This window comes from Pithys albifrons, chromosome 2, assembly GCF_047495875.1.
Source record: "Pithys albifrons albifrons isolate INPA30051 chromosome 2, PitAlb_v1, whole genome shotgun sequence".
NCBI classification, from domain to species: Eukaryota; Metazoa; Chordata; class Aves; order Passeriformes; family Thamnophilidae; genus Pithys; species Pithys albifrons.
Genome location: NC_092459.1, coordinates 5220457 through 5243232, shown reverse-complemented (window position 1 = coordinate 5243232; position 22776 = coordinate 5220457). Strand labels below are relative to the sequence as shown.

The 22776-nt window shown below is 41.9% G+C and overlaps 1 protein-coding gene across 7 annotated transcripts in view; it reads left to right on the top strand.

Annotated features, from left to right (window-relative positions):
- The window catches only part of KLHL29 (kelch like family member 29), a 399687-nt gene that overhangs the window by 236073 nt on the left and 140838 nt on the right, over positions 1-22776 (top strand). For 5 of the 7 annotated variants that reach the window (XM_071548271.1, XM_071548268.1, XM_071548273.1 and 2 more), the window contains 3 exons: positions 11790-11903; positions 19201-19342; positions 20072-20617. In XM_071548271.1, coding sequence (XP_071404372.1) covers positions 11790-11903; positions 19201-19342; positions 20072-20617 — 802 coding nt within the window. Of the gene's footprint in view, positions 1-10866; positions 10881-11789; positions 11904-19200; positions 19343-20071; positions 20618-22776 lie in introns of those variants that run through there. The other 2 variants (XM_071548272.1, XM_071548269.1) reach the window with 2 other exon arrangements.

The following is a 22776-nucleotide window of genomic DNA, read 5'->3' as shown; positions in this document are numbered from 1 at the left end:
CAAATCCAGCCCCAGTACAGGCAGGCAGTTTATTAAGAGGTGCAAATCCTACCATGGTCATGCAGATATATTTGGTCAAGGACACTGCTGCAGGGCACAGCTCCTTCAGCACAAAGAATATCTGCACCATCTACACTTGCATTGAGACATTGCCCTGGAAAGACCCTTTTCTTAATGGAGCCAAAACTGGGATCTGAATGAATTGTACTTGAAAGCAATTGTCTCTGTGCTTTTAATTAGTACTGGTTGAATACAACCAGTTGAATAATGTATTTGATGAATAATGCTGTTGTCCATCAAATGAATTATTCAATTAATCTCTTTTTTTTTTGCATTAGCTAAACACTTCTATAGAAGGTTGGAAATATCCATTGAATAATCTATTAGAATGATGCATTGCTTTTCAAATATACTATACAACAAATAATTTTATCTAGTATTCAGCCAAGTTTTTCCTTAATTAAAATTTGCATGTATATAACAACTGTGCCTGAAGAATCACAGAGACTTTAGGTAGTAGTAGACACACAAGGTGGAGAGAAGTGTTTCTGTTATTTTGGGTGATTTATGTTTTTTAGCTGCTGTGGTATTGTGTTCTGAGAGTGTGTCAAGGATGCCAAGAGCTTTGAAGAATCTTTTTTTTCCTTTTTGTTTTTTAATAGAGTTACTTTTAGACTGATCTCCAAATAAATTATATACATTTTACCAGTGAAGTGTGGCCATCCTTGCAAGAGAAGTGGTTGGCAGTCAGTTCACTGTACAAGGATGGAGAATGAAGAAACAAAGACTGTGGAAAAGATCCAATTCCACCACAAATAGATTCACGTGGCAGAGTCTGACATGCAGAGAGCTCTCACTCCCATCAAACAGCTCAAGGAGCCCATCTCAGAAGGGCTGCCTGCTCCTAAGAGGGTCCATAATTGTGGGTGGATGTAGACCCAGCTTCCAGAATTAATATTTACACCAGTACCTTGCACAAGCACGTCAGGTGCCTGGAAACTATCAAACCACGTTTGGTCAAAGCTCTACTATGAGTAGGATGATGGCCTGCACATTTTTCAGGCTGGGAGGCGAATGGGAATGTGCCCAAATGCCCTGCCCAGCCTACAGCCCCTGCCTCGTTTCTGCCGGCACTCCCTGGTGCAGGTAGGAGCCCACATTTCCAAAAGCACTCATATCCCATTTTGGAGGTGATAAGCTCCCAGAGTTGGGCTTTCTAAAGCCTTTTGGTGACTCTGGATTTTCAGGCTTCAGGTTTGACCACCCTAACTCCCTCTCTCTGGACCTGGGCAGAAATCAAGTCCCTTCTGCCTCGGCACTTACGGAAATCCCTTTGGTGCCTCCCTGTGCTATTAAGACACCTGAATACCCTTGAAAATGTGGGCCCAGGAGGCATTGCCAGCTGTGCTGACCAGTCTGGAACGTCCCACACTGAGATGCTCTGGGAGGTGAGTGTCCTGTCCTGAGGAGGGACTCAGGCCATGGGAGGCTTTAACTGTGGTGCACAGGATGGCCTATTTGATGTTTTTCACTAAAATTCCCTTAAAAAAAAGAATAAAAAGCAGCCTGTTTTGAATTAGGAGGGGAAGCAAGGCCTTTACTCTTGCAATTACATTTTTCTTTAGCTTCCAGTTAGTAAAATGAAAGAATAATTTAGAGGATCAGAGGATCTCCCTGAAGTATGAAATGACCCAATCACTGCTGCATTTGGGGGCCTCGAAGGCAGTCAAGGAACTGGGATTGTGGCCATTAAGGTCATCTGTTTTTATCTCAGCAAAATCAAGTGGGTTTTGGTGTTTAGTATCTCGGTAAAGAACACTTTTTAAGTGGGAAAAAGAAAAAAAGACATTTATTCAGGAATTTAAGTCCTGGGGTTTATTGCTAGCCCTTGGGAATGGTTTTGCAACAGATCATCATCTCTCTTGTTTTGAGTGTCTCTCAAAATGATGTAGGCTCTTGATCTGGCCAACTTGCCTGTATCTTTATATTAAAGTTGCACTTCTTATGATGGTGGATTTAATGCAGATGAAATTGTGTCTAGGTGACATGATCAGACTGTGTTATGCAAACTCCTACATTATGACATTCCTCTCACACTAACTAAAAGCTTTGTTGCAACATATTAATATAGAAAGGGTTATTTGTTTTGCTAGTAATAAAGGCTGTATATTTGCTGTTTATAAGTAGTAATAAGGTTGACTTTTACACAACCTTGGGGAGAAAGTCGGGTTATATATTTATTTTTGAAGAGTTAAAAATTAAAAATGCATCTTGTGTATGTTCAGCTGAGACGAGAGCGAAGGAGAGTACATACAAATTCCATCAAATACAATTAGCATAATCAGAGGCTGGATGAGAGCCACAAATGATTGCACAAGGGGAAAAAAAGTATTTCCTGGGATCTTGGTACATCGCCTGAAGCTGAGCGGGACACAAAGCACTAGGAACTATTTTTACCCAAGGGCAATTTTTGCTGATACTGCCCTTGCAAGCACCTCTTATTTTATTATTTTTATAGATTCTTTTTCTGCCCTAAATTTGTATACTGAATTATCCATGAGGATAAATGTCAGAGTGGATTAAGATTAAATTAGGAACTAGATACTTCAAAACAAAAAATATCCTCCTTCCTACGTACTCCTTTATTTTGGGGGGTTTTGCAGGGGGAGGAGGTTGGCTTTTTTCCCTATAGATGCACTAGACTGCAGCTACATAGACTATATTTTCTTTTGAATCGTTCTACATTCCATTTCTCCGCACAGATAATTTAACTTCCAATATCCCATTTCCTCTGGTTTAGGTCATCATTCTCTTCATAAAGTTCCTGAATTTCTTTCTTCTGCCTGTATTATAGCTGGGTGATGTTCTTTGTCATTTTTTCCCCTTTTTCCCTCTGGTTCTGCTGCAGTGTGCACGGGGGCACAGTCAGAGAGTTTACAATGGCTCCTACCATCTGGAGACTGATGAGTAATTTAGACCACTTGTTATCCAGGGCTGCCAGACTCCACTTCTAACAGAGCTGATGGAGAGAAGTAGGCATGACACCAAAATTAGATACCTGTATTACACCGTTTAGTTGCTGCCCGTAGATCTTACCAGGTTAGTTATAACAACCCTATTGATTTTAGTAGATAAAAGCTCAGTGTTTAAAAAATTCCCCCCATGTTGTACACAGAGGCTTTGCTTATCTGCACGACAGTCTTTTTCCTCCCTCCTTCTTTTTTCCCGAACTGGCGGGTTTTTTCTGTCACTTAGTGTCTCATCTCTTGTTTTCTCATCGTCTGCTCACCTCCTTTCTACTCCCTCTGACACATGCAAATGCTCCAGAATACATTCATGCACTCACACTTTATTAGTCTTTCTCATATGCATACTTTTCTGCTTCTTATTTTTTGCTGGTTTTTTTGTTTGGCATTCTTCTTACTTTTTAATGCAAAATATGCTTAAGGGTGTCTATTTAAAATTGCAGTTGTTTAAACACTCCAAATGGTCCCTTTGGGAGCGGGAGGAGTGCAGGGAATGCAGTCCAAGGCGACTGATGATGGCTTGTATGTTGCACATCCTCCCTTGCCCACAAAACCATGTTTACAGGATTGATCTGACCAGTGTCTGGCTCAGATCAGCTTCCAATCAATGTCTAGTCTTAAAAATAATTTTAAAAAATGTTAAACCCCAGTACTGTCCCTCACTCTGTGCATTCAGAGATCTTTCCCGAGGAAGATTCCTGTGGGCAGGAGTTGGTCAATTCAGTGCTACCAAGAAGTTTTTGAGAAGTAATATGGCAAGCACGTCCCTTCCCATCGAGGAAACTTCTGTTTTCTGAATATGGGAAAGATTTTTTTGGAGGTTTTTGAAGTATTTTAGCTATACTGTTCTTTCCCCCTGGTACTCTTACAGCTGAGCTAATGCTACTGATGTCCCTGGGCTTACAGCTCCAGGTAAGATGCTGTGCTAGACGAGTGACAGCTTTTCCAGACATGGAAATGTCACAAGTTTAAAACCTCCCATTTTATGCCCTATACAGCTGTAAACAGGAGTCTTATTCCACTGAGAAAGGCAGATTTTTAGTTTGCCAGTGGAGTTACCTCTCCCGGCTAGATCTGAAAGGGCTTGAACTCCCTGAAGCTGGATATTGAAAAGCTGTAGACAGTCACATTTTATAGATATTTTACTTTTATTGGTGAAATAAAAAAGAAAACAAAACTGAGACCTACCTAGCTCAACCTTTGGTAAATATTTTAAATGTACAAATTTACTCATGAAAGAGAAGGAAATTAAAAGATGTCTCAAGATGACTAGTTCCAGAGGCAAATAAATAATTTTTTTTACATAACAGCAACAGCAGTTTCTTACACTTTTCACCTCTTTATGAATCACAAAGCTGTTTAGGTAGTAACTGCTGTGTAAAATACAGACAGGGAAAGCTGTGTCCATGTGTCCAGCTTGGTGCTGAACGTGGCCATGATGCTGTGAAGCAACGTGGGACTGGGTGAGAGGGCTCACACATCTCCTCAGAGCGACAGGGGAATGTGAGGCAGGCAGAAATGTAATTACTGGAGTTGAAATTGGGCCAGGACGATGGGACTGACAACACATTCTTGGGAAATGTGCTCTTTGATCATAAATATCCATGAAGCAAGCTCGCCCAACCGTATTGATTCTGGCAGTGGATTATCTCTGGCAGCCAGGATCTGCCATGCTCCTGCTTTATGTGGTGCCCTGATAGGTTCTTGGACAAGCAGCCAGGGTAGGATGTGGTGAACACTCCCCAGGATGTGTTCATCCCATCACAGGCTCCCTGAATGTGTGGAGTTAACCACTGGAGAGGTGTCCTGTAAGGTGTTTAGTGCTGGGGCAGTGAGCCCTACAGGCTTGGGATGTGCTGGATCCACACAGCCCAGGCACAGGTGCCCTGTGGAATGTCCAACCTCCTGGCATTGGCAGCTCCGTGCAAGTTCCAGTCCATACGTTGAGGCTGAGCTTGCTCAGCTCCCTTTCCATCATGAGCTTTGACCAAAATGAAACATGGGCAAAGTCTGACCTTGATAACTTTTTTCCTTCAAAATCTACACTTGGGAGTCAGTTTCTGGCTTTATAAATGTAAGACCTGAGTTTCAGTAGCTGACACATTAGGTAATGATGCTGGGGAGCTGATGGTACTTTTGTTCTTAACAGAACTTGAGTACCTGCAAGGAGGGTGTTAGTTAAAATAATGAGATAAAAATTGAGAAAGTGCAGAAGAATACTGCACATCATCCAAATTATCTTTGTGTTTGAAATGCATTGAGATTGTGCCCTGATTCTCAACTGACAATTCTAAGTCCTACTGTAATACAAATAATAACCAGATACTTAGGATAGATTAGAATTTACTTTTAGATCCATTAGCATTTCTGTTAAATCTGACAAACAATTTAGAAAATCTATATGAATTCAAAGTGCCTGCTCATCATATTTTGTGACAGCTGGCTGAATACTTGACATCTTTCTATTCTTAAAAGAACATATGCAAAGACTCAATTTAATTTGTAGGGTTGAGGGAATTTATTTGCCTAATTTTGAGCCCACTAGCACATGATGGATTTGAAAGTTCAGTTCTAACAGGAGTATAATTGGGTTCTCATTTCACTTAGGAGAGAGTGTGATAGAAAGGGTGAGGAGAGAGATAGAGACATGGGGAAAATAAAGTAAGAAAATGAAACTGAGAATACTCATGAAAAAAAATTGCAATGAGATTGAAAAAGAATGTAGCAAGGCAGAGCTTGAAAAAAAGGCTGCACATACAAATAAGATACTCTTTAAGGGGACAGAAAAGATGAAATAATGCATTCTTATATTCTTAATCATAATGCCAAATGTCTTTTGGCTGAGAAGAGCTGATGCTTTAAAATTTATTCACTGTCATAGCTGAAAACAAAGATAAAATATTAAGTCTTTAAGTTGTGGGAAGGAAGAGACGGATGTTTCTCTAAATACTTTCTCAAGCTCAGGAAGTAAAGTAGCTCATCAAATGTTTAGTCTTGCAAGGACAGTTCTTCAACATCAATATCTGGTGCTGAGGGTGAACTGCAAGGATAGGACTCACGGTCATGGCCATACAAACCAGATCCCGTGGGTGAACATCGACCTCGCTGACCTGCAGAAGTTAAAATTTAGTCTCGTGTCTCCAGGGGTTTCCTTTAGGACAGAGACCAGCCCATACTCCAGAGGTCAGCTGTCACTTGCCAAAACACTTAGCTTGGTCTGTTCCCTGCGTGCATGGAATGTTCTGGGGTGATCACAAGTGACTTAAGTCCTGTCAGGTGACAGGATGGGCATGATGTCTGCTGGCAGCTACTAAACTGTGCATAGCCAGAAATGGAAGTAATACTGTACCCAGTGAGAGGGAAGGAGTGTTCCCAGAGAGCTCCTGAATACTTCTGTAAGAAACAAAGATGGGTGAGACCGTTCATTTAGATTTGACCTGCTTACCTGTGCTTTGCCTTTTGTTCGGATTACAGCATGCTCCTTATTTTATTTGAAAGCTGGGGGAAACCCTCTGCTTTATCCCCCAAGGTGCCCAGTGTAATCAGTGACAGTGTGGGTTTCCTCTGTCTTGTGCTGCTCCCATCTGAGCAGCACATCCAGTCGTGTCCTTCCTTGTCCCATGTAGCTTGTGGGGCAGGATTCACAAGCAGCACAGCGTGCCAGCATCTAAAGTAGCTTTATTAAAACCCCTTAGGGACTACCTCTCCACATCCCTCATTTATCTTTTAAACGATTCTCTTAGTGGAAAAAGGGGCAGGAATTGAGTAGGTTTCACTCTAAATCAGCATTTATGTTTTCTGAGTTACTTCCACATGAGTTGGCTTCTGATGTCCCCAGCCTTCCTTTCGCCTCACATGGGACACAAAGTCACTTTGCAGCTGGTCACTGACAGGTCCAGCTGAACCAGTGTGAGCCCAAGGTAACTCTCTGTTCAGTGCTGTAGGACCTTGTCAACTGCTCCAGGTTTAGCTTAGTACAAAGCAAATAAAAGTACTTCTCCTGTGATACCTGTATTTACTTTGATTTTTAGGTAAGAACTACATTTTCAGCTGTATCACTGGCAACTTTCATTAACAGTCCTTGTCGAACAGTAGCTTTTTCATCTTTGTGCTTCACTAACGTTGTGGAATTAAATGGGTTTTTCTGTCTTTTTGATTGTATCCTGATATTCTGTCACCTTTTGATCTCTGTGTAGTGCACACGGACTGTAAACTCCTTGAGTTACAAACTGCTGGGGGAGGAGGGTGTATGGGGGTGTATTTTTTCTTTAAAGGCTGCCTACTGTGGCAGAGTCCCACATACTGTGGTACTGTGAAATTATAGTAGTATCATCAACATTATTATTATTGTCATTATTATTATTATTTTCCTATTACCTTTGTGATACCTGGGAAACTGAACTTTGCTTAAAGTGTATTGTTAACTCTAGGAATAGCTGGAAATGGCAACCTACAGATACAGCAAATGGCCTGAAGTACTAATAAATTTCTGATTTTATACAGCAACTTCTCCTTAATCTGATCACTGGTTAATTTAATCCTGTTTCCTTTGATTGGATCCCCTGGAACCAAATGATTTGTATTTTGTTTTAGTCTGGTATTTCTGATCGTTGTCTTTGTTAATTTTATCAGGATTGAATGAACCAGTCAGTGAAAACAAATCATGCAATTAATCAAATGCAGCATTAGAAAAGCAAGTCCTCAGCTAGCCTGTTAGCTTTTACCTCTTGTTTTACTTTTGTAGTTCAAGCTTGGACTTCCTTAAGAAAGGAGCAGAGAGGACCATTTTATCATCATCCACATTTCAGTAGTAGAAGGGGAGATATATATATATATACATCTGCTTATTTAATAGTTTATATAGACTAGACTAGACTGGACTGGACTGGACTGCAATGGACTGCATTGGAATGGAATGGAATAGAAGTAATTCAGTGGGAAGGTACCTACAATGACCATCTAATCCAACTTTATATCTCCTCTCAAAGCATCTTAACCTCACAAACTCTGTGACCCTTTCTGAGACAGGCATGTTTGGTGGAAAATCTTGCTTAATGGCTCAACTTTCTTACTGAGTGATTTTAAGAGAATCAACACGTGACCTTTGCTTGAATTTGGCAGACATTAATCAATAAATCCAAAAAACCAAGATAAGGCTCCGTGCTTAGTCCTGATAAAGTCTGGATAGTGTGGTGTACAGTCAGTGCTTGTCTGAAGCTAATAGTCACTCCAAAAAATGTGCTGTGGGTGAGAAAAGAGATTTTGTATTCACAACAAAGATTATTTTGATCTCCATCTGTTGTGTGGAAAGCACCCTTTCATATTTTTTTTCAGAGTAGGCATGTGGTTGCATTTTGATTCTTCTCTCACTCTGATCAATACTTGTGACCAAAGTTGGCCATTTTGGTTTACACTGTTTGATATTTATAGATTTGTGTTCTAATAGAAGCTGTATTAGAGCAAACTAAGGCTCAGTTGGTGTTCTGGAGGCAGTGGTTGCACAGAGGGCAGCTAGAACTCCCTTTGCCTCTCCTGAAAGCCACAGCAAGTTCAGCAGGGGACACGCTGACTCTTAAGGAGTATTACCTGTATCGACCCCAAGCTGTCCTCCCTGGGAGTTCTTCCTGAGAGGTTACGAGGGCACTGTCTGACCTGCACCCCTCCCTGCAGAAATAGCAGCTTCTGAGGGACCATGACCTGCAACAGCGGAGGAGGAGAATTAGGAAGATCAGATAACGACTTGCTGATGTAGGTGAGGTATCCCTACCAAAGGTCATTTAATTTTAGCTCGTCCTTCCCTTCATGGCTTACAAAGCCAACCTGCATTATTTAGGGCTCACAATAACCCCTGTGTCTCATTCTGTCAGCCTGAGGTTTCTTGAGTGGGAGATTATTTTTAGAGGTGATTTACTTTGTTAACTTCCCAGGAGCTGAGAGAGTAGCAGGTTTTACACTTTTTGTAGCATAAATTTTCTGTAAAAGATACATAATGGGACTTTAAAAAGCACAAAAGTCTTTGGCCAAACTCCCCATCCTTAGTGGTTTTCCTCTTCTTAATGAGTCCAATGACTCAAACTGGATGCCTAGAGGAATTTAATATTGAAAGAACAAAAAGTAAAGGATGTAAAGCAATGAAGAGAGTGTAAGTAGAGCTTAATCTTGATAGTACCCATTTATCCATGGATGATAAAGGACTATTTAGCACCACAAGTTGCCATAAACAGAGTAGTACTGAAATATCATCCGATTCACACCCCAAAAATGAGAGTGAGGTGCCTGAAAAAATTGTGTGGCGATGTTGCACAATTTTGACAGGCCTGCTAGTAACACTAGCCCTAGCTATACCATTATCTGTTTTACTTTAAATCATGTGTCTGTGGACAGCAAAGTATGTCTAATAGCCATTTGGTAGATTTATAGCTTGGGACGTGATGTGTTTGCCATAAATCTTTTAGAAGGGTGGTGGTTGAGGCCGTTGAAGCAGTCATGCTAGTCCACAAATCCCTCCTGCCAAAGGAAAACAGGAGAACTGGGCAGCTTCCTACTCTAGCAAGCGGATAGGGAGGAAACTAAATGAGCAGGAATGCTTTGATGTAAAACCTACAGAACAGAAAAACTGGAGAAAATGGTGTCTGCGTTTCCAGAAAAAAACATAAATTATCACTCTGTTGTAAATCAAATTAAATGACTGCCCCACTGCCTGGTCTTGCCCTGAACTTCTTGTGTTGTTAAAGCTCTGAATCTGAATGGAAGCAGGGCTGCATCTTGAGAACTCATTCCTAAAAAGGATCTCCCAGTCACGTCTGGTCAGAACAGCTTGGGGAATGTTTACCTTCTTCTAAAAACCAGCTGGAAGATTGATGGGTTGGAGCTGCTTTTGCACAGACTTGTTTGAGTCTTAAAAGGCATTTTCTTCTGTCTGCACAGAAAAAAAAAAGATTTTTTAATAAGAATCATTGTGATATGTGATTTTGGATTAAAAGGGAATGCAGTCTATTACTGTAATACCTTTTACTCTGGAATACAGTTTTGCTTCTCCTACACAACTAAAAATTTTAAGAAGACCAGAGCAATTACAATAGCCAGATTTTAGATTTTATCTTGCATGTAGGAAAAGGGATGGATTATTAAAGTGTACAGTCTCTCAGACAAGTAGCATTTCAATGCTGTTTTTTACATCTTAATTTTAGTGACTACATAACTTACCTTCATAAGATGCTCTTAATTGAACATTTTGATAGAATTTGAATAAAGTCTAATATATCTGGGATTCCTCCTCCACTCCTTAAAATAGGATGTGAAATTTATTAGTCTTAATGTACATATCCCAGAGCTAATTGTTTTATCTTGTAAATCACTTTCTCCTAGTTTTTTCTACAGCTTTTACTTTCAGATCTAAAAAATAAATAAATTCTTGCTTGAAAAATCATTTTTGTTTTGCAGTAGAAAAAGGGGGAGAGGGCCAGCTTATAAATGCAAAAGGACTTTTAGTTCTTTTTTAATTATTTACAAACGCTGAATTAAAGGACAGCAGAGTTTAAATTATGCATTAAATTAGCATGTTAGTGATGGAAGACGCTCAAAGAAAGCTGAAATTTTTAAATTGCTGTGAGCCAAATTCAGCCACAATTTAATAGCTCAATTGATGTTGATGAACTTCAGGCAGTGATAAATCTGAACCTATAGGCTTATTTTTCTTTTTGCTGTGAAAGGTAAGGATGCTGTTTCTACAGTACTGACTGTCCTTTTGTTTGAGTTGACCGAGTATACTTTGATCCTTTTTTTAGAAAAAGAATTCTCTGTTCTCCCTTAAAGAAAGCTTCCTGAGACCTGGATCAGATTATGGAAGCTAAAGTGAGCACACAAAAGTGCTTGTTAGAAAGTGAAATTTATGTGCAAACTAAATGTGCCCTTGATGATAGCCTTATTGATCAAGCCAAGTTAATAAATCAGTAATATCACGCAGCACTGTTCAACACGCACAGGCTTATATTGGTTTTCCTTTTTTTTTTCTTTCTTTTTATGTGCCTGCTGTGTAGGCAGAGAACATGCACTTTTCTGCCACAGAGTGTGTACTACAATTGAAACACTGAGTTCAGAGGGCTTGAATGTAAAATGTCGGCATCCAGTACCACAGAAAGGAACTTTTATAGCATTAACTTAAGACTGGGATTGGAGCCTTTTACTCCATAAGTATTCCTTTCTTTATTTCTAATGCTTTAGGCCCTGATCCAGGATGAAATTCAGGGTCCTGTTTGGATCATTGAAAGAATTCCATGGAAAATTTGGCATGGAAATGCCATGTGGAGTGACTGCTGAACCTAGCAATGGCCAGCGTCTGCATTCAAGATAAACGTTTAGTTTTCAAGAAATCTGCCTTTAGGTAGTTCTTCAGTAGCTTTGCCAGTACACAAGGGCAGCATCCTTTGTGCGCCCTTGGGATTCTGGTCTGACAAGCACTTATTCCATTATTACCCATATTTTCTTAAGCCCTCTGACCAAAAGCACTTACGATGAACTGGATGTATCTGCCTGCACCTTGGGATGCCTGCAGGATGTCTGAGAGCCCTCTCGCGCTGCGCAGTGCATGTTCTCTGTAGCACGTCCGGCCGCGTTGCTCCGGATGTCGCGCGTTTTCTCCTCCGTCGTGAGATGATTTTGCGTTCGTAGCTTTGCTCTGATTTGGGGTTGATCTGCATGCAGACCGTGTTAGCAGAGGAGGTTCTGCTCAGGCTAAAGTGGGGCTTCTGTGCTCGAACCCAGTGTCGTGCGCTGATGTCCCTGGTGTCCTGGAGCAGCAAGTGTCGCAGCCGGGACCTTGGTTCGATACCTCAGCTCCGTTCCCTGATGTTCTCGCTGAGAAACGAAGGCAGCTGGGTGAGTACCTGAGCCTCTGCTGGTGAAATTTGCCAAGACAGAATACAAAGTAGCATTTGTGAAGCACTTCTTGTCATTCCATGGTCCTGCATTCATTCCTAGCTAATGACTAGCACTGGTGTGAGTGCGGGGGTTGTACGGGGCAGTGCACCCACCAGAAAGAAATAGATGCCACCTGTGGTCAGTTCACAACTTTTTCTATCCCATCTTTCTCCCTTCTTTTCCATAGTCTCATTATTTCTCTTGCCTTCCCAAACCTACAGCTAATGTTAATGGTGAACCTTAGAAAGGGTTAATGAGACAGTAGCGGTTGACCCATTCCCAGTAAGGAATTATCTTCCATAGCGTTGCCAAAACTTAGGAATTTTGGCTGTCTTATTTATGAGGGTAGCCAAGGCTCAGTCCAGGAAAGTTGGGTTTGATTTTGGTGGGAGGAAGATGCTGTACATGCTCATACATCTGCCGCCTTAGCATCTCACAGACTCAGTGGTGAGAAGCTCTGCTATGTGTGGAGCCAGGATCAGGGCTGGGTGAAGGTGGTGGTGCTGTGCCTGTCTGGAACTTCCATGAATGGGTGGAATGCAGCTCAGTCAAAAGAGAGAATCAGCAATATGTTTCACTGAAGTAGTTCAGTAAGTTCAGCGGAATTTAACAAAATTTAACAGTGGTTTTGATGGCAAGGTTCACCTTAAGAATTACTGCATGGAAGAAATGTACAAATCAGAATCAAGTTAGAATCAAGTTAGAATGCTTTGCACAGGGGCCAGAGATGCAGAAGGGTAAGGAAGACCCTCTCGGTGAGTCATGAAATTCAGTGTGGACTCCCTTGCTTTCTGAACTTCCATTGGAGCTTAAGTGCAGCCAGGTCCAGTCTGAGTCTCAGACTTGGACAAAGGTCTGTATCTGATGGAAAAAATACAAAGAGTAAGGGAGAGCCTCCTGTTGAGTTACGAGGTTCAAAGTGGACCCACTTGCTTTCTAAACTCCTTATGGAGCCTTGATGCAGCCAGGTCCAGTCTTGGTCTCAGACTTGGACAAGGGATTATGTCTAATGGAATTATCTATAATTATCTAGTTTATAATAATTGAGTAGCTACATGACTTATTAATGTTTCATTAGTATTAATCTAGCATCCTGTCAGACCTGCTGCTTGTTAAAAGTGTCTCTGTCTCAAGAAGCCACCTTGAGAGTTGTCCCAGCTCAAGGGGAGGTCAGCACTGTGCAGCCAGGCTACCTCAGGGAAGGCTCACTTAGGCTGTCATATTTGTAGAATAAAGTGATTGGCTCATAGTCAAATTACATGAGATAGAAAAGGTACGCATGAGACTCGTACCCACAAATTTCTTTGCTCCTTGATTAATAAGTCTTGCAAAAACCACTGGCTATTCACATGTTGATCTCATAATTGGTGTTCCAAGCTCATATGCATCAATGCTCACTGTGTCACTCTGTTTCTTTGTGGATTTTCAGAGAACAAATTGAAACTAGAGAAGTTCTAGACCTGGACATGGCTCAGACCTTTACCTGCTTTGCAGCCTGTACCAAACTACCATAGTTTGGTTAAGGGGTCAAGGGCATCCATTAGAAGGATGTGGGCCCCACTTCACTCATGAGTTTCTTTAAGCCTGGGTCATTAAGCTCAGGTTGAGGAGTGTTCTTAAATCCTCTGAAAAGCAGGAGTGGATGCAGTCTGTACCCCGCTGCTAAGCCATGTCTCTGAATGCTGTGCCTTTGTGCTCCGGAGCTCACACTGGGTGGTGGTGCATTGCTGGATGCTGTTCAAGATGTTTAAGTATTGAATTATTCTCTCTACTCAAGAGGGAACTAAGACTTCTTTTGTCTTTTATGGAGGGTGGTAACATTTTTCCTATGACTTAACTATATTGTTCTCTTTCTCACTGCCTCCTACATTAGTTTTGGAAAGAGAAAAACAACTTAGTGTCATTGCAGAATTGCCTGGTGATGGGAACTGTAAGGTAGATGAGTTCTTCTCTCCATCCATGAGCAAGTTCTTCAATGAGGTTTTACTGCAGGACTGTTCATTCTGTTCCTCTTGCACACTGGCCTGTCCATATCTCTTAGGTTTTTAATACATTACATTAAAACAACAGTTTCACTTCTGTAGCTCAGCCCAACATCTAGGCAGATCCTGATGTCATCACTGCATCTTTGAAAGCTCTGCTTCCATCCTTAAGAGCTTCTCTGGCCATGGACTAAACTCAGAAATATGCATGGGGTCATGTTCAATGCAGTATAGGAGTTTACTCCAGATGAAGATCTATCCCTGTGTGGATCAGATTTTACTTGCACACCTCACACACACACAAATAGTATGTACTTCATGCAATATTTAGCAGTGTGAACTACAAATGAGACCATAAACTCTTTGCAGAGGCCACTAAACTTTTTAGAGCATCAGATACATTCAGATGTAAAACCCAACCAGGGCCACCAGTCATTACCAGTTAGAGAGAGGCGCACAGAAAGCAGCTTTAAAAGGAATTCCCTCATTAAATTGAAGTTGCTTTTAGCCATGACAGGCCATAAAACCTGAATCCCTGAAAGGGAATGTTTTACTCTATGCATGTACGTGTCTTAGCCTTTTTATTTTCAATGGGCAGAGAAAATAGACTGGGTTGCATATTGGATGCATTATCTTAGTATTAAGCTGCCATTCCCAATCTCTTTTGGATAATTGGAACAGAGAATCACTACTTCTCATCCATCACTTTAAATGAAGGCCTTAGTAAAATAATTTTGATTGCTGGGAACCACAAATAGGATCCCTCTTTCCAGATTAGTTCTTTTTTGCTCATGAAGCTGTTTGAATAGGCCTTAGCACTGCGAGCTGTAACTGGATGTATGTCAGCAGTTCCACAAGCTTTGGGGAAATCGCTCAAATGTGTTCCTAAGGACCTCCCAGGAAGTGTTTGGTGGTGTTGAGCCTGGGGATGATGGTATTGGAATTTTTGTTCTTGGATTTTTGTGGTTGTTGTGTTGGTTTTTTTTAATTCCACTAACATACTCTTTGATGGTGCTAGTAGTACAGCAGGTCTTATGTTTCCATTGATGTAAGAAAGGTCTTGCTAAAAGCTTAGGTCTTATTTCATCAGTTTTGTAAAACTTTAGACTTAAACTCCGACTTAGTTGTAGCTATGCCTCCTCAACATGTAATAGTAACCATGTGAACTATTGCAGTATGGACCAAAGCACTAATTCCCAATCTTTAGCACCCAGCTGATGGCTGTGAACTCCTGAACTTTCTTGTGGCTATTCTGAAAAGCCCCATGAATCTGAAGATTTTTAATGTTTTAATATAATAAGGTTCAGTGGACCAGCTGTACACCAATTACTGTTGCCTATGGGCCATGGTTTATGGCCGTTGGAGCTACAAAAAATTGACAGTCTGGCAACTTGTCTGTGTTAGTCTCATGTAATTCCAAAATTGTTCCATCTTGCTCTCCTCTGCCTGTACATCTGTATTGCAGTTAATTTCCTTAAAACTGGGAGACTGCTCCCTGCTGGAGTTCAGAGTGGCAGGTGGTGAAATGGAGGCTTCAGCTGAACATTTTATTGGTTCTTAATGATGATTTCAAGCTAAAGAGGGGGAAAACTCTCAGATTTGGTTTCAGGGTACTCTATGCATTACAAAGAGCACAAATTCAACATTTTCAGGCTACTACAAAGATGCTGGTGATTGGTTTAATAGTCTTTGTAGTGTGCCAGGAACTTCAGGCAATTAACTAGCCAATGCTGCTGTTGACTAGCCAGGCTTCAACAGACCTTTTAGAAACCTTCTGGTCTTTTCATGTAAATAGACATTTGGCAGTATTTTAAGATGTATACCCAGTAGATTTTGTAATACATTTCCTTTTTTCATGTGTTCCATGATTAATTCAAACAAGCATCTGACATGAAAGCTAAAGATAAAAGTGTAACATAGTACAATTAGTTTCTGTGAAGTCTGTGGATCACTAATGGAACACAGCTCTTCCCCCTGCACAACTAGCATAATACAGGCCATTTTTTGGTCATTTGTGTTGTACATTAAAAGCATCAAATAGAGCACTGTCATGTGCCTGAGTGCATGGACAGAAAGTTCCTTTGTTTGATAACGCTGGAAATAATTTTGCTTTCCAGAGGCACAAATGGGTAATTGCTGCAATTGGATCAGAGACATGTAACACTTGTAATGTAACCCTTCATGTATTAATGAAAATAATGCAGAAATTAGATCAGACACCACAAGTATGTATACATTAAAAAAGGAAGTTCAACAAGCATTTTTCTGTTTCCACCACCATTATTGTCTGTGTTTCATGAATGTGTGTCGTGATTTCATGCCAACTCATGTCTAGCACTTCCTGATCAAATAGATACAAGCTCACGAGTACAGTTTGAAAGCAATATGCTGGATTTGGGCATTTAAATCCACTGAGTCTCTAAGAAGCAGGGTTTGTGAGATGGTTTAGTGAAACAAAATTTGGAAAAAACTAGCATTTAGTGAAAGTGGAGGAGCATTTATTGACAGCAAACCCAAAAACTTCTTTCCTCTTTATTAATACTCAAAGTGTGGAATTTAGATTGGGTTTTGGCTGGAAACTTTACCAGATCCACATGTGTTGGATCTGGTACTCCAGTTTTTTTGGAAAGCAAGTTTCAAAATAGACAGCTGGATTTTTGTAGGATTCAGGAGAGCTGTGTCACATACTCCCTTTCTTACCTGTTCAGTACAGAACATAGGGACTATTTTAAAATTGTAGCATGTGTGTAGTTCCATATTATTTTAAGGTACAGGAATAATTTTTTTCTTATTCTAGATTGACACTGTTTTAAAGGAGTTTGGGGATGTAACAAAGCTAAACAAGATGCTGCACATTTTGACAATGCCACAGAATAATGACAAGTGTGTATTTCAAACCCATCTGTAAGACTCAGTTAATAGAACAAAGAAATCCAACACACAGATACCACATGTGGAACATGCCAGGCACGATCTGAGTCGTGAATCCTCCCCTCTGATTCTAAAAGTGCCCAGTTTTCTACGTTGCATTTACAGTTTTTTAAGGCTTTACTTTAGAATAAATATTAGTGTTTCAGTGGGAAGTATTTTAGCTCATATAAAGGCAGAGACTGCTGGTGGTGCTTCTTTTTTTTTCTTCTTTCTTTTTCTGCTGCAGAGTGCTTTGGCTGCATTAAAGAGTTTAGCCAGATCCAAAGGGATACTGCTAAGGTGAACTGGTAAACCACCAGCAGCGTTATATCCTCCTGTGTCAAAGTCCTTGTACAATGTAAAAGCTAAAGGTATTCAGATTAACCATTTTCTCAGGACAATTTATAAATAGAAAGCATTTCAATACTGAGATTTATTTCTTCCCCTCCTGCCCTTTCTTCGCCATGAATAGAGCAGAGCTCTTAAAGCTCTTGACTGTCTGCATGTTCCTCTCTTTATGTCTTTTCTTTTTATTTCAATTGCAAAAGTTATGGAAGTAGTGGAAACAGGGGGGACAGAAGGAATTGTGAATCTAAAACCATTGTTCTTGGTGCCAGTAGAATAGAAAAAACCTGGAGAATTTAAATTTTAAAAAAACCACACACACATACACACAAAACCTCAAAAAACCTACACAAAAAAAGCCTAAAAAACCCCAAATCAAAGCAAAACCAAACCCCCAAACTATGGAAAAGAATGCGTTTTGAAAAACAACAATCTAACTTCAAGGTTTCATAGGAAAAAAGACATGAAGAATCACATTTCCCTATGAATGTCTGCATTTAACAAAGTGTAGCATTTCTATATGGGGAAATATCCCCATTGTGTCTGCTGGGAGCAAGAGAGCAGCACAGCAAAAATCCCATCCTCCATCAAGGTTTGCACCCAAAACTCCTGACTCCTGGAGCCCATGAAGGATAAAGCTCAGGCAGAAAAGGGAGTGGGTGTCAGGAGATATTGGGGCTCTTGGAAGGTGGAGGGAACATTGGAGCAGTGCAGGAGCTAATGGGGGTGTAGGTGTGGGAAGAAGGGAGGGCAGGAAGAAGTAGGCACCTCCAATGGATTTAAAGACAGGAGGGATGACCAATGGGCTTGGGAAAGGTGTGCATGTATTTGCAGAGGGTATAAATGGGTCTGCTAATGACTTCCTTTCATGGGGTGATTGAGGTACTTGTGATGGGGGAAAAGGCTGCTGGTGTTGGCAGAGATTTCATTGGTACTACATGACCCAAGGCATTTATGGAGCTGCTGTACCCTCATCTCTGCAGTAAATTACTTCCCAGATGTAAGGCAAACAAGCAATCGCTCAGACTGCTCTCCTGTTCTTTATGGCTTCAGTCCTCAATAGTCATTCAGCAACAGGCAGCTGGTTCCGTTTTCTTGGTTTACACGTTCTGACACCAGTAAAAACAAAACAAAACTTTTAATCTTCCAGCAATGAAATACACTGCAGACTTAAATAAATGAGACCTGTTGGAGCACCCGTGTGTTTCACATGCCTTTTCTCAGCAAAGGAATGGTTGTTTGGGAAGATCCCCTAGAACTGCAGCTGGGGGGGTGGCATAGCATTTAAATCCATGTGATAGTTTCTTCATCAAGAGATCTCTTTCAGATCATACCCCTTTGATGATTATTCAGCCCAATCCCTCCCAGACCTTACAGTTATTTTAACCTCTCTGAAGACCTGCCAACATACCCCCTTTAGAGGCCAGTGATGTTACGCTGCTGTTTTTATTGGCATTCAATTTTAAGGGTTGACAGACAGTAAATACTACGACTTCTCTTTACTGTTCTACAGTAATTTGTCCTACAGTTGTAAATAAGTCTGTCTTGTTCTGCCTTCTGCTAAGCAAAACTCACTATTTTTGGAAAAGACTGAGCAAACAGAAGATTTTCCAATTTTATGTAGCTGTAACTGAATGGATATTATCTCATATCTGGGTTGTTGGTATTTTATTTTTTCCTTTCATGGCAAATGAAGCAACTTATTTCTGAAAATACTAGTTTGTTGTGGATTCTTTTTTTTTAAGTTGGATCTATTAAATTTCCAGAAGTATTTTTTGTCAACTATATTGTATTTCCATATGGACGTGTCATGCAAGCCCGGAGAAGAATCACAGAATTGTTAAGGTTGGAAGGGATCTCTGGAGATATCTAGTCCAGCCCCCAGATGAATGACATTTCAAGATCTTAGGCTGTCCTATTGGACTGTAACAAACAAGCAAACTAGTAGCTGTGAGGAGCTGTAATTAATCCTTGAAGTCAAAACATTTTTATTCTGTATTCTTCTTTCTCTCTGGTAGACACCTTGCATTTCCAAGACTGAAAATCAGCCTCAAGGACTTGCAACGAGCGTCAGGTGGGGACAGACACCCATCAATCAATCCACGCCCTGGGACACTGATGAGCCTCCATCTAAACAGATGAGGGAGAATGAAAACCCAGGTACATTTCTAATCTTATTTGTAATTCTACCAGGGAAAATCGTTCAAAGCAAATTCAATGCACTACCTCCATTTACCTCCGTAAATTAGACTTCATTGTGAGCCCTTTCTTTATTCTTTAGCAGGGGTGTTCTCTCATTAAAAAGACCCCTCAAGTTTCTTCTGTGACAACATTGGGGCTAATATAAATGTGTTAAGATGCTGCAAGTTCATTAGAGTGTTGGGTTTTTTCTCCTTTTCTGCCTTCACTAGAGGAAAAGGCACTCTGTAATACTTTAAGACTTCTTTTATGTCCAGAACTACCTGAAATGATTTCCAGCTTCCAGACACATATCATACATTGTGCTACTATGCCAGACGCCTAATTACAATGTCTTTGTAGTGGCTGGAGCACCATTATTATACACACCGAGTGTTTGTCAGGGAGCCGTGAAAGCGCAGCGGGGAAAGAGGTTAATTTTCTTGGAAGTGTGTGCTTAAGCTGCATAAAGTGCAAAACACATAAAACCGCAAACATGCCGCATGTCACCTGGCGAGTGCTTTAACAATTGCACTCACATCGCTGCAGCAATTTTACGCACTTACTGCTTGGAAGAGGCTCCAGACCCTGTGGGTGTTGTGCAGTGGGGCGGGTGGGCACGTTCGGGGCACAGGTGGGGAAGGATGAGGGTGTTTGTGTTCTCGCCTGTGCTGAGCCCGCTGCCATTGCCGGCCTTCCTTCGTGCCGCAGGTGCCGCGCCCTGGGTCAGCACGGTGGCCGCGGGCAGCCAGCCCGCCCTGATCACACACTCCTACGGGATGACACAGCCGCCCACCTTCAGCCCCGCCGCCAGCGTCCAGGCCCCGGTCATCGGTGTCACACCCTCCCTGCCTCCACATGTCACCCCCCAGCTCCCGCTGATGCCGGCCCACTACCAGCTCCAGCCGCAGCCCTCCCAGCCCCTCAGCAACATGGTGGTCAACCTCCAGAGCCAGCCCTTGTACACCAACAGCCAGCCCCTCAGCATGTCCTCCATGAGTGGCGTGGGCCCGGTGGCCCACCCGGGCCCCGGGGCAGTGGGCAATGGCCACCTGGCGTGCCCCATGCTGCCACCACCGCCGCCAGCCCTGCCCTCGGCCGCCCTGCCCAGCACCGCGCCTGCCACCAACGGGCAGGCGGCCGCCCCGCTGCCCCCCAGCGCAGCCGCGGGCGGCCCGGACAACACCAACGGGGTGCAGATGCTGCGGACAATCGGCGTGGGGAAGTACGAGTTCACGGACCCCTGGCACCCCAAAGGTAAGGCGCGCCGGCTCGGCCCCGCGGGGTGCACCGGAGGCGGGCAGCGGCAGGCCCTTGGCATCCCTTTGGCATCCCCTCGGCATCCCCACCACTCCTGGGGCCTGCCAGCCCAGCCCCTGCAACTGTTCCACACTTTCCTGAAATGCAGGGCTTTCTGAGTTACCCATGAGAAAAAGCAGCACATTAACAAGAGGGATGATGAGCTCTGCGTGTATTTTGTAATGAAAAGCAGCTTTCAGGCCCACTGAATAAGCTGATGGTCCCAAGGGTAAAACAACCACCATCCTGTTCTGCTCCCTTGGAAACACATCCCCATGTTTCCATCCAACCTCTGTCCTTTGGCCGCGGTTGTGCATCAGCCACAGCACTGCCCACCTTCCTCAGCCCTTGTCTTCTCCCCCACTCAGGTAAGAGCCCAAGCCAAACACGAGTAACCCAGTGCCTGCAGCTGAACGACACAGCACGTTCAGTGTTAAGGGGAAAACTTCATTACCAGCTTCATTGGGCTCAAACGCTGCAAAACACCCTGAATAGTGTTGAGCGTTCTGGGAGGTTGACCTTTTCCGATGAGTAGTTTGTAAATGAGCCCCACCACTGGGTCACAGTGGAGTGTTATTTCCAAGTGTCTTACCCCAGACATTTTAAAACTCCCTGCACTCTCCGAGTTTCTAATTGCATTTGCAGAGTTTTCCCTTCCTCCCTTGCAAATCACGACTGGGCCACATGTGCAGGTAAAGCGAAATGGAGCTTACAAAAATATAAATGTGGACCTATCAGCAAAATCAATTAAATTGATTTTGTAAAAAACCCACACGTTCATTAAATGTGTGATATTTTATGTATGCATTTGTATTCAGACACAATCCATGTGTAAATTATGTATTTGCCACAAGCTATTAAGTTCTATTGTGTAGCATTGTATTAAAGACAAGGAATCTCTATTAAAAATGATTAGTTCAATAACTCTCCCTACTCATTACATAAATTGTACTTTGGGATGTGCAAATCCTTACCAAACTTCTCCTGAAAAGGAGCTCAGGCACAACCTCAGCAGTACTTTTCTAAAACTAAATATTTGGATTGCTTTTAAATTTCCAAACTCCAAGTATGATGAGGGCTCTTGCTGGATGGTGAGCTACTGAGTTTTCTTTGAGCTCCAGATGGGCTTTAAGTGACATCAGCTCAGTCAGGAAGACAAAAATTGACCAACAATTGCTTTATAAGAGTTTTGTTAATTCTTTCACTTTAAAAAAAAAACAGAGAAAAAACCAAAATCCACGAAAACAGTTTGACAGGTCAAGTTTATAAATTACAAACCCTTGATTTTGTAGAAGGATAAATAGAGAGATTCATGCTCTAATCTTGGTAGACTGAGCAGTAGTGGTTCTGCTGGATCTCTCTCCCCTCCACAGAAGTTATTTGTCTTCCAGGAGGCATCATTTCCACTTTCCATAGCTACCTATCCCCATTTGCTGCACTGGGTACTCAGATGCATGATCAAATTAACGCAATTTAAAGGATTACTTGGTGTCATTGGAGACATGTGCAAATATACAATACAAGGGAAAACACATAAGCTTAAACCACTTTCACGGCGGTAATTTGATCACATATCCAAGCCCTAGTGACACTAACCTAGTGAGACAAATGTGCACGTCAGTGACTGCACACTTGAGGTTAGGAATACTCCTAAATGCCTCACATACTTAAGGCCAGCAGCATCAGCTGTTATTTACTCTTCCTCCATCAATTAACCTTCAGCAGATCTGTGGCTGGCAGATGAAGTAAACTTCAAACCAGGGCCTAAGCAAAAAGATGGTGAAATATTTAATTGATCTTTTAATATTTGATTTACAAATTCTTAGTCATCATTCCTGCTTAACCTACTGTAAACTCTGATCTAGTCTAATAGTTTGAGCACCACAGAGACCAGTTGGCCCAGGAGCTCTTGATTAAGGTGCAGAGGAGGGTTCCTCACTGGAGTATACCAGGCATGCCCCACCTAGCTCTGGTCCTGCCTTTGGAAACCTCTGTACCGAAGGGGAGGATCATAAGGAGTATATTAAAACAAGCAGTATATCTAATCCATGGCAACTCTTGACACTGTACCTTATAAACTGCAGGCTAGACAACTGTTTTTCCAGGGATTAGCTGGA